The sequence below is a fragment of the Nicotiana tabacum genome, chromosome 4 (assembly GCF_000715075.1).
Source record: "Nicotiana tabacum cultivar K326 chromosome 4, ASM71507v2, whole genome shotgun sequence".
Classification (NCBI taxonomy): domain Eukaryota; kingdom Viridiplantae; phylum Streptophyta; class Magnoliopsida; order Solanales; family Solanaceae; genus Nicotiana; species Nicotiana tabacum.
In genome coordinates this window covers 18,467,686-18,486,176 of record NC_134083.1, presented here as the reverse complement: position 1 = coordinate 18,486,176, position 18,491 = coordinate 18,467,686, and the positions used below count along the sequence as shown (strand labels likewise).

General features: G+C 38.0%; 1 protein-coding gene across 1 annotated transcript; it reads left to right on the top strand.

Annotated features, from left to right (window-relative positions):
* The first annotated feature begins 720 nt into the window (after window positions 1-720).
* LOC107796664 (uncharacterized) lies at window positions 721-13,445 on the top strand. Its single transcript, XM_016619457.2, has 8 exons — window positions 721-960; window positions 1,065-1,130; window positions 1,244-1,286; window positions 1,397-1,451; window positions 2,249-2,297; window positions 2,659-2,726; window positions 2,813-2,921; window positions 12,796-13,445. Exons 1-8 carry the CDS (start codon window positions 763-765, stop codon window positions 12,907-12,909), a joined length of 702 nt encoding a protein of 233 aa, XP_016474943.1. The 5' UTR covers window positions 721-762; the 3' UTR covers window positions 12,910-13,445.
* The last annotated feature ends 5,046 nt before the right edge of the window (window positions 13,446-18,491 follow it).

Sequence of the window (18,491 nt, the reverse complement as noted above, 5' to 3'; positions counted from 1 at the left end):
GTGTTTGGCTAATCAATTTGAAAAACACTTTTGAATAATAATTTGTGTTTGGCCAAGCTTTTCAAAAAGTGCTTTTATGTGTCAAATTACAAATAAGGACATGAAGAGATTTGCTTAATAGTTAATATTATATAAGTAGATAAATAATTATAAATTTTTATTATTAAAGATAATAATTAAATTTTTTATTTTATTTAAGTAAAATATAAAAATAAAATTGAAAAGTACTTTATTCTTTCAAGATAATTTAAATATATCAAAAATCATCCAGTAAATATGAAAGTTCATCCCAAAATTTATTTTATATTACTTAATATTTAAACTAAGTAAGGTTATTTCGGTATATATAATATTTTGCAAAGGGTATTTTTGGTAGGAAAAAAAGTCAAAACTGCTTCTGCTTCTGCTTCTAGAGAGAAGCTACTTTTTTCTGCTCCTTTAAAACTATTTCTGCTTCTAGCTAAAAATATTTTTTTTTCAAAAAAAAGCTTGGCCAAACACCTCAAGTTGAGGAAAAAAGTATTTTTTGTTGCATACTAAGAAGCAACAAGCTATAAGATCGTAAAAAATAATACATTCCGTCGAGACCAGCTCCGCGGGGACATGCGTGCAATTTTTTGAATATAAAAAGTGAGTAGTTGGGCCAAAGGCTTGAGACTTGGGCCCGTATACTTAGGCCCAGATAACTCTCATGATTTAAATTTCCAGGAGTGAAGAACAGAACGGCTTTTGGTTCGTTTCCAGAATTGAGGAACGAAAAATATGGACAAAATGAAGAAGAAGAAACAGCAGGATGATCCAAAAGGTGGAAATGCGATATTTTTGTCTGTATCACCATTGAAAGCTCTTACTCTTCATCTGATCTGTGGAGTAGGGTTAGTTTTAGCTTTCTGGGTAGCTGAACACATCTACGCCGTCGATCTCATCACCCATCCATCGCGAACGCTTCGTCTGATTTCTGTATGTTTCTCTCAATCCGCAAGCATTATAATATACGTCACATTCATTTCCTGTTGTTTGCTTTCTTACATGTTCCTTATTTTGATTGGAATTTAGTTTTTCAGGTGTTTGTGGCTCCAATAGTGATTCTTCTTTACAGTCACCTTCGACACGATAGGAGCCAATGCTCTGTAATTCTAATTCTATTTCCGACTTCTTTTTATTGAATTTTTATTTCAATAGTTACATGTTACACACTTTTTTTACTGTAATTTTGATTCGAATTATTTCTGGCTTCCCTCAGTACGTCAAAGCTATAGGACGAGGCCTGCTGGCGCTTCCTGCTGGTTAGTTTTAGTTATAAACAAGTTCTCCTTTGCGGTTTTGAAACATATTATCAATGTTATTTGTTAAAGATTCATCTACTAATATGCGTTATGTTATATCATGTTTGTAGGGGCCGTAGTAAATGCAGCGGGAGCTACTATATTAGGAGCACCTGTTGGTTTCGAGTATGTAATGCTGTACATGTGCTTCGAGTCATTTATAAGGATAATGAATTGAAGCCATAGTTGAGGTTGGATGGGAAAATAGATGTGATGACAATGTCATTGCCTGATCATCAAGCATGTTAAGTGCTCTTTGGGTTTCACAAAAACGCCAGAGATTAATAATTAAGACATTCTATTGACTCGCTTTTTATTTCTCACGCGGATTCCAGTATGAGTTTTTGTCGATTAGGATGGGACGGATAGGGAGGGGTCTAAAACTTGAATTTCTGCTATATCAACCTTCCAAACCAAAAGGGAATTCCGCTCCTACCGCTAAAGCATTGTTTCGGCCCCTGCTTCCAGAAGAGTTGGTGCAAAAGTCATTGTAGTCCAAATAGCGTATTTCCGGTTAGGGGCCTAAGACTCACTAAAGCAATTGTAGCTATTCACTCCTTCTAATTCTAGTGAATTTCGCTCCAAATAGCATAAAAAGAAGCTTGAGTTCAATTAGGTGGGAACCGTCTGTAGTCAACCTGCTCCCAATGAAGAGGTAAGGGGCGTAGCGATGAAGTCGAACAGGGTTGGTAAATTCACCGGGTGACTCGAAAGCAGGCTTTTAAAGACCACTCCTAGCGCGTCAGTCATTTCGCTCCCAAAGAGCTCCCTAAAAACGTTGTCACTTTGTGTTGTCCTGTCCAACCTTAACTGGGATTATGTTAATACGAATTATAATGATTTTCTGTTACTTTCTTTTTGTTATAGCTTCTGAAATGCCGTAGTTCTCATGCTAAGTGGTCTTTGATCCTGTCTTATCACAGGTATTTTCCCAAGACCCTTAATTGGTCTCTTTTGATGTCACTGCTCACTGTAAGTATTAACTACTAAGACGTACTATTTACTGCTTGAAAAGATTTCTCTGGCTTATAAGCTACAGGGGGATATTACAACAGTTGTAGTTTAGTGGATTCATCTCATGGTTACAGAAAATCTGGTCGAAGTTTTTAAGAGAAAAAAAGAAGAGAAAAGTTAGCAGGGAAATCCTGGGAATTATCACATTCAGAAAGCTGATGAAATGATAGGATACTTTGACCACTTAGATCACACATTAATGAGATGTAGCTTTGGTATTTTATCCTTGTTCATTTTTTCTCCTATGTTGGTTTAGCTTTTTTAGTTATTTTCTATTCTTTTCTGGGATAAGTAAATATAATAAATGTTGGTTTGGCAGTTTGTACCAGTGGCTTGTGTCTTCGGCTCATCATGGACTGATTGGCACCGTGTATTTGCTAAAACAAAGTAATTTCCATTTCCTCATCCTTGGGCATTTAATATTTATATCTAAGAGCTGTACTAGAGCTCATTTAGCATGTTTGTTGTTGCAGGACAAATGGGTCCACAGACTGTATGATCTGTCTACCAGCTCATGGAGCTGTTATTGGAGCGTGGTTTGGTGCTTGGCCAATGCCACTTGATTGGGAAAGCCCATGGCAGGTATGTTACCTAATTGTCACGGACTCAAGGTTCACAATATCGAGATTGTAGTCCATTTTATGGTGCAGTGTTTTTGAATTTCAAATGCCTTAATTGCATTCACAGAAGCTTCAGTAATCTACCGTACAATTTTTTTGATAGTCTTGCAATAGAAAGATATATAGAAGTTGCTCAGCATGACCTTGTTTATATATTACTCTCTTTTAAAATAGTCTTCTCTCGATTCTTTTTAAGAAAAATTGAGCTACCTCAATGAACATTGCTCACCTTAGTGAACCTTGCACATATAAAAGTAAGATACACAGGCAAAGCATCGGATATCCATTCCTAATTATCCGTGGTGGTGCATTTGGTTAGAAGAAAATAAAGTTTTTCAAGGAGTGGATATGAACAGAAATCAATCAAATATTGAAGCTGAAATGAAACAATAAAAGAAGAAGAATAATAATGCAGAGAAAAGAGAGAGAGTGAATTCTTATTAATTTTGGGATGATTTACAGTAGGGTAAAGCTCCTCTATTTATAGGGGGAAAAATGACTTAGCCACAAAGTAACAAACTCTCTAAAAGATAGACATTCACTCTAAGTACAATTCTATTCATAACACTCCCCCTTGAATGTCTACTTAATAGGTAATGTGGCTCGTTAAAACCTTAACTAAAATAAAACCTAGTGGAAAAAACAATTCTAATAAAGGAAAAAGAGTACACATGTTTTATAATAAGCCTTTTGGTTGACTCGTTAAAAAAGTCTGGGACAAAACCTTGTAAGGGAAAAAGAGTTCAGCGCGTATTAACTCCCCCTGATGAGAGCATCAATTCACATCCTTCAGCATTCGCATCCCAATCTTGTACACTAGTTTCTTGAAGGTTGACGTCGGTAGAGATTTTGTGAACAAGTCAGCCATATTATCACTTGAACGAATCTGATGCACATTGATATCACCATTATTTTGAAGATCACGTGTGAAAAATAACTTTGGCGAAATGTGCTTTGTCCTATCTCCTTTTATGAATCTTCCCTTTGGGCTATGCATGCTGTATTGCCTTCATACAAAATCGTGGGTTGTTTGTCACACTTCAAATCACATTTGTCTCGAATAAGGTGTATTATAGACCTCAACCACACACATTCTCGACTTGCTTCATGAATAGCAATTATCTCAGCATGATTAGATAAAGTAGCCACGATTGAATGCTTAATCGATTGCCAAGATATGACAGTGCCTCCACATGTAAACACATAGCTTGTTTGAGATCGAGCCTTGTGTGGGTCGGATAAATACCCAGCATCGGCATAACCAACAAGATCGGGACTGCATTCGTTGCCATAAAATAAGCCCATATCGGTAGTCCCTCTTAGATACCGCAATATGTGTTTGATTCCATTCCAATGTCTCCTTTTAGGAGCAAAGCTATATCTTGCTAAGACATTAACTGAAAAGGTTATGTCAGGCTTTGTTGTATTAGCAAGATACATTAGTGCACCAATTGCACTAAGATATGGTACTTCAGGACCAAGTAGCTCTTTATTCTTTTTTTGAGGTCGGAACGGATCCTTATTCACATCAAGTGATCGAACCACCATCGGAGTACTTAATGGATGTGCTCCATCCATGTAAAGCTGTTTTAATACCTTTTCTGTGTAGGCAGATTGATGAACAAAATTCTGTTTGCCAAATGTTCAATTTGCAAACCGAGACATAATTGTCTTTCCGAGATCTTTCATCTCGAATTCCTTCTTTAAATAATCAATTGCTTTTTGGAGTTCTATAGGAGTTCCAATAAGATTTATATCATCAACCTATACGGCAAGTACAACAAATTCCGATGTTGTTTTCTTTATAAAAACACATGGACAAATGACATCATTTATATAACCTACCTTTAATAAATACTCACTAAGGCGTTATACCACATTCTTCCTGATTGCTTTAGACCATATAAAGATCTTTGCAATTTGATTGAAAATATTTTCCGGGACTTTGAATTATGTGCGTCAGACATTTATATCTCATCATCAAGTGAGCCGTAAAGGTAGGCTGTAACCACATCCATTAAATGCATGTCAAGCTTTTCATGGACATCAAAACTAATGAGATAACGAAACGTTATAGCATCCATAACAGGAGAATATGTCTCTTCATAATCGACACCAAACCTTTGTGAAAATCCTTGTGCAACAAGGCGTGCCTTATATCTTTGTACCTCATTTTTCTCATTCCTTTTACGTACAAAGACCCATTTATAGCCAACAGGCTTAACACCATTAGGTGTTTGTACTACAGGCCCAAAAACTTCACGTTTTGCAAGTGAATCCAACTCGGATTGGATTACTTCTTGCCATTTTGGCCAATCACGTCTTTGTCGACATTATCCAACAGATTGAGGTTCAAGATCCTCACTATCTTGCATAATGCTAGATGCAACATTGTATGCAAAGACATAATCCACCACTATATCCAATCGATTCAAATTTGTCTCAATATCGATTGGATTTATTGGTAGTTCCTTATTTTCTTGAGTATCATACTCAGTGATTTCCTCATGAATCTCAGGATTGGTTAAATCATGGATTTCTTTATGAGACTCTTTCATAGTGCCATCTTGATCATTTATTTTCCTTTTTCTAGGATTTCGATCCTTAGAATCCAATGGTCTGCCACGTTTTAGGCGTGCTTTTGACTCATTAGCTATGACACTAGAAAATTATCCAACGGGGACATCAATACAGATTGGAACATTCTCTGCAGGGATATGATTTTGTTATCCTTTTCAGATCCGTAAATGCATCTGTCATTTGATTTGCTATTTTATGCAATGGATAATCTTTTGCACCTCTTTTTCACAAATAGAGGCACGTGGATCAAGATGAGACAATGATGGATTTTTTCACGAAATTTCCCGTTTGATTTCACCAATTTCTCCCTCTAATTTTGGGAAAAATACCTCATCGAATTGACAATCTGCAAATCTAGCAGTGAACAAATCTCCCGTTAATGTTTGGAGGTAGCGAATAATGGACGGCGATTCAAACCCAACATATATTCCTAACCTTCTTTGGGACCCATTTTGGTGCGATATGGCGGTGCTACAGGCACATATACTGCGCATCCAAAAATTCTTAAATGGGATATATTAGGTTCATGACCCAAAACTAATTGCAACGGGGAATATTTATGATAATTTGTCGATCTGAGACGAACTAGCATTGCTGCATACAAAATGGCGTGACCCCAAACAGAAGTGGGCAACCTCGTTTTCATGAGTAACGGTCTTGCTATCAATTGTAGACGTTTAATTAAAGACTCTGCAAAGCCATTTTGAGTGTGAACATGAGCTACAGGATGTTCCACTTTTATCCCAATTGATAAGCAATAATCATTAAATGTTTGGGATGAAAATTCAGCAGCATTATCAAGTCGAATAGACTTAATTGGATTATCGGGAAACTGTGCCCATAATCGGATTATTTGTGCCATTAATTTTGCAAACGCGAGGTTGCGAGATGATAATAGGCACACATGAGATCATCTAGAAGATGCATCTATTAAGACCATAAAATATCTAAACGACCCACTTGGTGGGTGAATAGGTCCACAAATGTCCCCTTGTATACGTTCCAAAAACGCAGGGGACTCAAACCCAACCTTTGTTGGTGATGGTGGGTGAATAGGTCCACAAATGTCCCCTTGTATACGTTCCAAAAACGCAGGGGACTCAAACCCAACCTTTGTTGGTGATGGTCTAATAATTAGCTTGCCTTGATAATAAGAAGTGCAAGAAAATTTATTATTTAGAAGAATCTTTAAATTCTTTAATGGATGCCCATTTGAGTTTTCTATAATTCGTCTCATCATAATTGATCCAGGATGTCCCAATCGATCATGCCAAAGTACAAAAGTATTGGAATCAGTGACCTTTTGGTTTACGATAAAATGTGCCTCAATTGCACTAATTCTTGTCCAATACAAGCCACAAGATAAAGATGGGATATTCTCAATAACCCTCTTCTGGCCAGAGACATTTTTGGTAACGATGAGATATTCAAGATTATTCTCATCTATTGTCTCAATATGAAATCCATTTCGGCGGATATTTTTAAAACTCAACAAGTTCTTCTTGGACTTGGAGGAGAACATAACATTCTCTATGATAAGTACTGTTCCCTTAGGCAGAGTTATAGTAGCTCTTCCAGAGCATTCAATTAGATTACTACTACCAGAAATTGTAGTACTATCCGCCTTACAAATACTTAAATGAGAGAAATATTTCTTCTCTTTGAATATTGTATGTGTCGTACATGAATCAATTAAACAAATATTTTTACAATTGAACTTTGATCCAAGTTTGCTTTGAGAGATATCCATATTTGCTTCTCATAGTTTGACATATAAAAGAAATATATGAATAAACATTAGTACGAATAACAATACGTTTTTTTCCCCTTTAATTGTTGTTACAAAACTAGTAACTTGAAGTATCATTTTGTTGTTATAATAAATATATCGCAAATCATAACTGTATGTTCTTGGAAGTAAGAACACGTAAGGATAAAGTAACAAGGGATCATAACAGATTATGTAATGAAGTATGAATAATGTAAGTTTTACATGTAACATGATTTAACACACGTTTTAAAACGGATATTAAGCAAACTGATCAATTTGGATACTCTGTTTTGAGAAGACTAAGCAAGCTAAAGCATTATTTTAAAGAGGACTAATTCTATCCCATAAAACTATATTTAATCAAAACGAACTAACACTATCCCATAAAATAAATAATACTAATTGATACCAATTACTACTAATCATGTAAAGAATTGTGATTACATGATATTTATTCACTAGCTACTACGAATAGGTAAAAATAAAAATCAAACTACTCAATCATCTTTAACCACTGATCCATCACCAATCAAGTGGTTTATTTTTCCATCAGGGTGCTCAAAGAAGTATGCCACATCCAAGCTAAGTTGCTCTGACACGGGTGCAGATCTAGAGGTCGGATCCTTTGAGATGGAAATTTTAAGATTCGGGGATACGGATCCTAGAACCGACACGGATGCGGGGATCCGGCTAAAAATAATTCAAAAATAAAAATATCTCTAAATTATGAGAAATTTTATGGAATACTTACCTATAACATGTAAAGTGTGAATTTCTTTTTTATTCTCAAGTTGTAGGCGCGATTTCATTGATTTTCTTCCATTCTCAGATTCTCCTACAAGTTACACAAAGTATATTAAAACATAATAGATATCATATAATTACATAAGTAAAAGAGTTAGATATATAAAGATAAAGAAAACATACCTTTTAGGCTTTTACTGCTTTTGTCGAAGAACATGACCTTGACATGAACATAGAGAATAAAAGATGTAAGTATCATTTAGCAATTAGCATTTCTTTCACAAGTCACAAATTACAAAGAGTTAGCCATTCTCATTAAGTCAATCAAAATAAGTATGAACACCAAAAAGGCAAAAATAAACTACAATTGCAATCACCATTCAAGCATTTCCCATATAAAGTTACATTAACATTGAACTATATAAACTAACAAAAAGTAGGAGAGGACAACTACTAAGTTTTAACAATTGAACAATAACATTTAGCATTCTTCCTCAATATTTTCAAGATCAATTTCTTGCACATCTTCGATCTCTTCTTCAAATATGACTCCTTCTAGTTGAGGTTCATCTATTGATAAGTCAAGTAGATCATTGGTGGCTTCATCAACATCAAAACGATCTCCGCCTAAAGCAAAATTAAAATAAAAATGATTTAAAAAATAAAAAAATACTAAAGGAAATATAAATTCAAGTAAACATAGATTATAGACATACCCACATCCCAATACTTGTTTGGGCCACTTGTATATTTTTCTTTTTGACGAGAAAGCAAGCGAAGATTGTAGTGCACAAAAACTAAATATTCCGCTCTTGAAGTCTCTAACTTGTTTCTTTTGATACTATGGATCAATGAATAGGTGCTCCAATTCCTTTCGCAACAAGAAGAAGAAGCCGGTTGTGAAAACAATTTGTACGCCAAGCTTTGCAAAAGTGAAGCGTTTACACTATGGTTAGCCCACCAAGATAGATGCTCCTCATACATCATAGCCTCAACCACATGAGGCTCACTAAAGAAACCACTCCCACTTGCGAATGCTCCATACTCCAAAGATGCTTGTTTTAGATCATTTGAATCTTTAAAGTATCTTTGAAAGTATTTAACTCTATTTAAGGAAATCTCTCTATCCTCATTTGGAGCAAGCCTTCGAACCCCATCGCCTTCCCCTTTAAGCCATGATTCATGGTATTATTTTTGTACCAAAGAATGTGCCATACAATGTAAAGGGGTGTTACTCTTATTCCACCTTGCAACAAGAATTTCTTGAATTGTATCAAAAAAGTTCGATTGCCCGACAATAAGATCATTTCCCTTTTGTTCAAAGATAATTGCTTTCACCTTTTCGATCATTGTATCCCACATATCATAAACAAGATGCAACTTTGGAGCATCAAGATCGGCACTTCTAAGCATAGACACAATTGGTTCAGTAAACTTTAAAAAGTACTCAATCTTATCCCACCATTCGTCATTCATTACAAGGGATTTAATTTCACGCGTTTTAGCTTCAATCACTTTATCTCCCTTATAATTTCTCCAATCATCATCCATTACCATTCTTTCCAAAGATGCTTTCACTTGATGAACACGACTAGTCATGACAACATGAGATGCAAATCTTGTTTCGGCAACTTTCAACAAAGACAACGCCGAATGCTTTTGAAAAAGAGAATGAGCCATATCATGATTCAACACAAAAATTTTCAAGCTACTAACTTCACCAATCAAATCTAAAATTCATTTGCAATTTATAAATTGAGTTGATTTTTTGAAAGGTTGGCACATACTTTTTAGTGCAAGGTTCAAACAATGAACAACCCAGGGTGTCCAAAATATATGTGGATAAGTTTGCTCAATCGTAGAACCGACAAGCTTCATATTACTTGCATTATCGGTGATAACTTGAACAACATTACTTGCACCAACTTCCTCAATTGATTTAATGAACAAATTAGCTATATATTCTCCACCCTTCACAACACCACTTGAATTGATTGATTTTAAAAATATTGGACCACCACTAGAAGCCGCCATTATGTTTATTAATGGTCGCCTCTTAATATCCGACCATCCATCGGAACAAATAGACAACCCTTTTCTCTTCTATGCATCCTTAATAGGTTGCAATTTTCTATCAATATGGGCTTTTTCTTGAGCTAAAAGGGTAGTTCTTAACCTATTGTACGTTGGCGGAACATAACCGGGTATAGAAGTCTTTGCCAAAAACTCTGAATACTTTCTAAAATAAGGAGACTTGGCAAAATTAAAAGATAAACCTGAAGCGTAGAACATGCGGGCTACCATTTTGTCGGCGATGTTTCTATTCTCAATGCCGAACGACTTCTCTAGAGCTCCAACATTTGAACCTTTTCTTTTTTTAAAATGCGATAAATCTGACCCTTCAGGAAGCGATATATAATCTGACTTTTTCCTCGCCCTTCAAATATTTGCCCAGTGCCCTTTTCCACGCAACGATAACATTCAGTTTCTGAACCCTATGCTTTTGGCTTCTCATCTTTCCCTTTCCACTTTGGGTGGTTATTTTTCTTTGGGGATGATTAACACCAGGAAAATTTCTTTCATGGCTATGGCCACGGCCACGAATAGGGCCACGACCTTTTACACGCTTAGCATAATGGGAATACACCTCATCCACTTCAGGCAATGTTGTAGAACCAATGGGTCGATTTTCGTGATTTCTCATGAGCAAGTCGTTTCGTTCAGCCACAAGGAAAAGAGAAATCAACTCAGAGTACTTCTTGAAACCTTTCTCTCTGTACTGCTGTTGCAGGACCATATTGGAAGCATGAAACGTTGTGAACGTTTTTTCAATCATATCATAGTTAGTGATACTATCTCCATAGAGTTTCAATTTAGAAGTAATTCTGAATATCGCATAATTTTATTCAGAAACAGACTTAAAGTCTTGGAGCCTCAAATGAGCCCAATCATATCGTGCTTGTGGAAGAGTGACCAACTTTAGTTGTCATATAAGTCATTCCACAAAACAAGTGGATCTTTGACTGTGAGATATTCTATTTTCAACCCTTGATCAAGGTGATGACGCAAGAAAATCAAGTCCTTAGCACAGTCTTGGGTAGATGCTTTATTTTTATCTTTAATGGCGTCTCCAAGACCCATTGCATCTAAATGGATTTCAGCATCCAACACCCATTTCATATAGTTCTAGTCCGAAATTTCAAGGGCAACGAACTTTGTTTTCATAATATCAGTCATAATTAAAAGAGGAGAAAAATTATACCTTAGTCTTCTCAAAGAGCTTCTTGAGACAATAGAGTCTCGTGCTGTTAACGTGAAATAAAACAATAAAAGAAGAACAATATTGCACAGAAAAGAGAGGGAATTCTTATTAATTTTGGGATGATTTACAGTGGGGTAAAGCCCCTCTGTTTATAGGAGGGAAAATGACTTAGCCACAAAATAACAAACTCTCTAAAAGATAGACATTCACTCTAAGTACAATTCTATTCATAACATAAGCTCTTTTTTTGCACACTCTCTTTGGATTTGTTTGATAGCACGAAGGTAATATGGAGTTGTTTGTCCTGTTTTCTTGTCATTCTTTTTACGCTTCCTTGGAGAGGGTTCCCACTTCATCGGTGCCCAGATTAGTGACCCTTATGGAAGACACACACACACATCTGCTGGAAACCTGTTTATGTTTCTCGGGACACTTCGAAGGGAACCATATCTTTAAATGAGAGGTGTTGAGAATATGCTAAATGATGTTTTTAGAGAGACTAAGCTAATAGATCATTTACCATAATAAAGTATTAAATCCCGCTATATCAATATGAATGCAAAAGATAAAGTGATCAAAAGGAGAGAAGAGAAAAGGCAGGCACTCTGTGGCGCCTTTTTCCCTGGGTAAGATCAGATTGCATTGCTGTCTGTAAAATTCTTCACTCGAGTAAGGGTCACCACTTTAAGTATGCTTTGTGAACAAGATCTCCATGTGCCATGCTAGGATTATTAATAAACTAAAACAGCTCGTGTTATATCCTGATTCAAGGAGTTCCCAGGATACCCTGCCCATAATCATCTGTTTTTCAGTCACGTTGTTTCACCTTTTGGTGTTATGCCCTCCTATTGTGTTTTTGTCATGTGAGCATACACGTCCATTACAGGGATATGGAATTTGATTCTTTTTCTTGATTGGTATGCTTGTATAGATAAAAATAAAAGCTAAGTAATTATGCCACAAAATGAGTGCATCTTCCATCAAAATGTCATTTATGTTTTTCCTCCTCGCTCAAAAAATTTATCAAATGTTACATCATTTATACGTGTTAGATAAATGGAAACAATAGCATTTAAGATGAAAAATGAAAGAGGGAGGCAGTTTTATACCAAGAGTGTTTCATAAATTTGTTTATATCAAGTTGCGTCTTAGTTCTAGTTAGCGCTTGGTAATTTTCTATATCTTAGATGTGCCAGCTAGTAGCTGGTGCATGCAGCTTTGCTTGACTAATCTGCATTTACTACCAGTCAAAAAGACCACGGTAATCAGCGACTCACTGGTTCCATTGGTGCTTGAATGCTAATTCCGTCATACTATGAATTTTCTCTTCCTAGATTTTAGAAGTGACAGCAGACGTCCTTTTTATAATTTGGTTATGCGCTTCTGAAAAGATTGGTTTTTCTATATTGCGGACCTCTCAATGGGATTGGAAAATGTTTTAGTAAGTTATTATTCATGACAATTGGTATTTTCATGTAGGAATGGCCTATTTCTGTGACTTATGGAGCTATAGCTGGTTATCTCGTGGGGCTTGTGGCATCCTTGGGCTGCATTTTCTACCGTAAGCGCCAGCAGTATCTAAAAGAAGAGTAGAGTCTGGCTTCTGAGAATTAGCCGTGAAAGGCTCTTGATGCTAATAATACTCTTGGGACGAAGTTAGGCCTTTATTACTCAGCTACCTAGCAATATGATATCCAATTTTGCACTCTTCCTATATTCAGTATATCTTTCTTCTTTTTCTAGAGTGTAGTCCATTTCTTTAGGAGTAAATTCTTTAACACATTGAGAAATGATGTTCAAGAAGAGATACAGAAGTTCCTGAAGAAAGTTTTTGCAGGATGGATATTAGTAGATCAAGCCAAGGGGTCTATCATTAACCGCCTCTCTCTACTTTCACAAGGTAGGGGTAAGGTCTACGTACACACTATCCTTCCAAGATCCCGCTTGTGGGAATACATTGGGTTTGTCGTTTGTTTGTTTGGATGTTAGTAGACCGGCAAGATATCTAGCATTTTGCTTCTGTTAACATGGACATTATGGATTTGTAAATTCAACTGACTACTTGTACACGTCTCTCTGGACATTCGGGTTATTACTTGGTACAAGTTAATAACACTTATGCTCTCTCTTATTTTATGCTTTCTGATGAATATTCCTTTTCCCTCTGGCAAGATGCTTTTACTCTATTCATGCACATCATTTGCCGTCTTATTGCAATCTCAACGTGGACTTTCAGAGTTGGGACCTAATTTTTGCGGGGTCTCAATTTATTCGTACCCTTTACCTAAGAAAGAGAAACACGTCTCAAGTTCAGGATTTGTTGAGATTCCTAACGATTTTCTCTTTTATTACTTTTTCCTGTTTGAAGCGAATTCTTTACCTTTCTTGTCTTCTTTTGCCTTTTAGTCGTAACAACTATTTCCGGTAAAACCACTTGTTTGAAATCTTTTCCAAAAATCAAACCTCTGCGAATTTAACCGCTTAGAAAAAACAAGATGTTATCTACTATACTTCCCTTAGCAACGAAGACTTGACAATGGACGTAGCATAGACACGAGGGTGGTGACATCTCAGTGCTGACATTGTAAATATAGTAAATAGTGTCCTAATTCTCAATCTCTCTTTCTGCGGTGCCATGGATAATCATTTTTTTTTAAAGTAGGGCCATGACCAAAGACTTTGTCTTAGTGTTTGTCTTATCTCCTTCTTTCTCTAGAATTGCTTCTTTTCCATTCCTTTTAAACCATTATAATGCGAAAGGTCACTCACAAAATAACTACCCAACTATTAATTTGACCGATATGATATATCTAGAGACCCTTCTGCTAGAACGAAGCGAAAATAAGCTGTCAGCTCATGAAATTATAATTTGTCCAACTTGTTCAAAATTAAGCGGATTGGGTGAGACATTTATGCAATGTAAGGTCAATTTGAGCTTATTCCAAGTTAGCCCGTCTAAAAGTTTAGGTCAATTTGGCAGTCTATCTAGCTCAAATTGTGCCTAAATCAACTCATAACGAGATTAATCAAAACGTAAATATTTTGCTTCACCCGTTTCAATTTGTTTAAACCTTTTCGGAGTACATGGGTCAAATTAACTAATTTTTCGTGTGAATTTGGATATAGATTTCTAAGTTTTTGAAATAAAATTTACATATTTAGAAATCAAATAAAAAGTACAATAGTTAATAATCAAATTTGTTTTTAAAAGATTGGTCAAAGATAATTTTATTTGACTCCCCAAATAATAAAAGGCTTTCTTCTTGAAACAGAGGAGTAAGTAGGGCAGGGTGGGGCGGGAGGTAGGGCAGGGTTTAGGGGGTGGGGCGGGAGGCAAGGGAGGTAAAGGGAACAAGGGTGTCTGTAAGTTGAGAATTGGACCATGGAACGTAGGTACATTGACGGGTAAATCTATAGAGTTGGTGAAGATTCTCCAGAAGAGGAGGGTCAATATAGCGTGTGTCCAGGAGACAAGCTGGGTAGGGTCGAGGGCGAGGGACGTGGACGGGTATAAACTTTGGTACTCAGGAGTCCAGAAAGGTAAGAATGGGGTGGGCATCTTGGTGGATAGGGAACATAGAAAGTCTGTAGTTGAGGTTAGACGAGTGAATGATAGATTGATGATTATTAAGTTGGTGGTTGGAGAGTGCACCCTAAACATCGTTAGCGCCTACGCGCCGCATGTGGGCCTAGATGAGGAGGTTAAACGGTGCTTATGGGGAAGAATTAGATGAGATAGTGCGCCAGGTTCCGCCTGCTGAGAAGCTATTCACAGGAGGGGATTTCAATGGGCATATTGGGTCGACCGCAGGTAGTTATGGTGAGGTGCATAGAGGCTTCGGTTTTGGGGAGAGGAACGGAGGAGGTACATCGTTGTTGGACTTCGCTAAGGCTTTTGGGTTGGTGATTGCGAACTCTAGATTTCAGAAGAGGGAGGGGCATTTGGTTACTTTTCAAAATGCGGTGGCGAAGACCCAAATTGACTATCTCCTCCTTAGGAGGTGTGACAGAGGGTTGTGCAAGGATTGCAAGGTGATTCCGGGTGAGATACTTGCGACGCAGCATAGGCTCTTGGTGATGGACGTTGGTATTATGTTAAAGAGGAGGAAAAGGTTTACTCGAGGAAGACCGAGAATCAGGTGGGGAGCCTTAACTAAGGATTAAGCTCAAGCGTTGGAGGGGAGGTTGTCGGCTATGGGATCTTGGAGGAGTAGTGGTGACGCGAGCACTATGTGGTCAACGACAGCAGACTATATTAGGGAGGCTGCGAGAGAGGTGTTAGGGGTCTCGACGGGCGTATCTGGTGGGCACAAAGGAGACTGGTGGTGGAATGAAGTGGCCCAAGGTAAAGTGAAAGCAAAGAAGGCGGCGTACTTGAAGTTTGTGGGGAGCATAGGTGAGGAGGAGAGGCGAGTGTGCATGGAGAGGTATAAGGCAGCTAAGAAGGAGGCTAATTTGGCGGTCACAGAGGCTAAGACTGCAGCTTATGGTCGTATGTACGAGAAACTGGGAAAAAAAAGTGGGGAAAAGAAGTTATTCTGGCTTGCCAAGTTGAGAGAGAGGAAGGCTCGGGATTTGGACCAAGTGAGATGCATCAAGGACGAAGATGGTAGAGTATTGATGGAAGATGCCCAGATAAAGAGGAGATGACAGACTTACTTTCATAAACTTCTGAATGGGGAAGGGGATTGGGATATTGTGCTAGGCGAATTGGAGCATTCCGAGAGTCACCGTGACTTTGGGTACTGCAGGCGTATCGAGGTTGAGAGTCACCGTGACTTTGGGTACTGCAGGCGTGGGAGCTATACGTAAGATGAGTAGGGGCAGAGCGACCGGGCCAGACGAGATTCCGGTGGAATTTTGAAAGTGTATGGGGAGAGTAGGTTTGGAGTGGTTGATTAGGTTGTTTAATATTATTTTTAAGGGTAAGAGGATGCCGGATTAGTGGAGGTAGAGTACGGTGGTTCCATTGTATAAGAACAAAGGTGATATCCAGAGTTGTAACAATTATAGGGGTATCAAATTACTGAGTCATACCATGAAAGTGTGGGAGAGGGTGGTTGAAGCGAGGGTGAGGATGACAGTGTCTGTATCCGACAACCAGTTCGGGTTCATGCCGGGTCGTTCAACTACAGAAGCTATACACCTTGTTAGAAGGTTGGTGGAACTATACAGAGAGAGGAAGAAGGATCTGCACATGGTGTTTATTGACCTAGAGAATGCGTATGACAAGGTTTCTAGAGAAATTCTCTAGAGATGCCTGGAGGCAAAAGGTGTGTCGGTTCCCTACATTATGGCGATTAAGGACATGTATGATGGGGCTAAGACTCGGGTTAGGACAGTAGGAGGCGACTCTGAGCATTTTCCGGTTGTAATGGGGTTACACCAAGGTTCTGCGCTCAGTCCGTTCTTATTCGCCCTGGTGATGGACGCGTTAACACACCATATTCAAGGGGATGTGCCATGGTGCATGCTATTCGCCGATGACATAGTTTTGATTGATGAGTTGCGAGCCGGTGTTAACGGGAGGCTGCAGGTTTGGAGACAGACTCTTGAGTCTAAGGGTTTCAAGCTGAGCAGGACGAAGACGGAATACCTGGAGTGTAAGTTTAGCGCTGAGCCAGTGGAAGAGGGTGTGGATGTGAGGCTTGATTCGTAGGTCATCCCGAGTAGAGGCAGTTTCAAGTACCTTGGTTCGGTTATCCAGGGGGAGGGGAGATCGATGAGGATGTCACACACCGTATTGGGGTAGGATGGATGAAGTGGAGGTTAGCATCTGGAGTCCTGTGTGACAAGAGAGTGCCACCTATACTCAAAGGCACGTTTTATAAAGTGGTGGTTAGACCGGCCATGATGTATGGGACTGAGTGTTGGCTCGTTAAGAACTCACATATCCAGAAGATGAAAGTAGCATAAATGAGGATGTTGCGGTGGATGTGCGGGCACACTAGGATAGATAAGATTAGGAATGATGATATCCGGGAGAAGGTACATGTGGCTCCCATTGATGACAAGATGCGGGAAGCGAGGCTTAGATGGTTCAGACATGTTCAGAGGAAAAGCGCGGATGCTCCGGTACGGAGGTGTGAGCAGCTGGTTGTGGATGGCACGAGAAGAGGTAGAGGGCGACCTAAAAAGTATTGGGGAGAGGTGATCAGACAGGATATGGCGAGGCTCCAGATTTTCGAGGACATGACACTTGATAGGAAGATGTGGAGGTCGAGTATTAGGGTTGTAGGTTAGGAGGTAGTTGAGTCGTGCCTTACTTCGTACCATTGTGGGACTGGCCATGTAGGATTTTTGTCTAAGATAGCTATTGGTAATGTTGTGGCTTACTATTTCGCTTTTCAGTGCATGTCCTATTTACTAGCTATCGCTTTTGCTTTGCATCTTTCTTCTAGATTTCATGGTGTTCCTATTTTTCTTATGATTGTTGTGGTGATACTAATATTTACTAATATTGTCTCCCTTTGCTTTGCATCTTTCTTTTGGATTTCATGGTATTCCTATTTATCCTATGATTGTTGTTGTGATACTAATATTGTTTCCTTTTTGTCATTTTGTCATTTTGTCTTTTTATTTATTTTTTTAGCCGAGGGTCTTTCGGAAACAACCTCTCTACTTCTTCGGGGTAGGGGTAAGGTCTGCGTACATACTACCCTCCCCAGACCCCATTAGTGAGATTTTACTGGGTTGATGTTGTTGTTAGTTTGGTTAATAGCCAACAAATTATAAAATAAAAAAAAATTTAAGCCATACTATAGGGTTAGTACCAACTATTTAGCTCGAATTGACTCATTCATTTTGACCAAAGATAATTCTAAACTGAGTTATGATCAATTTTTTTATTAATTCAATCAATTTTACTTTACAATTTATTCCAACTCACTTATTTAACGCCTTAAATTAAAAACAATGGACAGTCTAAACGGCATGGATCCATTACCTAGGTCCGCGTTCTAATTACGCCAATGTTATATTCGAATTTGCTTCTAACTCCAAAACTACCCTCCCATTTTAACTTGGAAAGATGAAAAGCTCACAAGTATATTAAACGATGCCACGTCAGCTATGAAGTTCAAGCAACAAGGTAAGCTTTTCCCAGTCCACGTGTCATAGAGCAAAACAACAAATGGTCCCACAACCGAAGCCTTTAAAAACTCTTATATAGAGCC

What these genes read in the sequence shown, in the direction of transcription:
- LOC107796664 (XM_016619457.2), top strand. Translation starts at nt 763, where the DNA reads ATGGACAAAATGAAGAAGAAGAAACAGCAGGATGATCCAAAAGGTGGA. An exon ending in GAACGCTTCGTCTGATTTCT is followed by an intron (nt 961 to 1,064) that starts GTATGTTTCTCT and finishes TTAGTTTTTCAG; the next exon opens with GTGTTTGTGGCTCCAATAGT. An exon ending in TTTTGATGTCACTGCTCACT is followed by an intron (nt 2,298 to 2,658) that starts GTAAGTATTAAC and finishes TTGGTTTGGCAG; the next exon opens with TTTGTACCAGTGGCTTGTGT.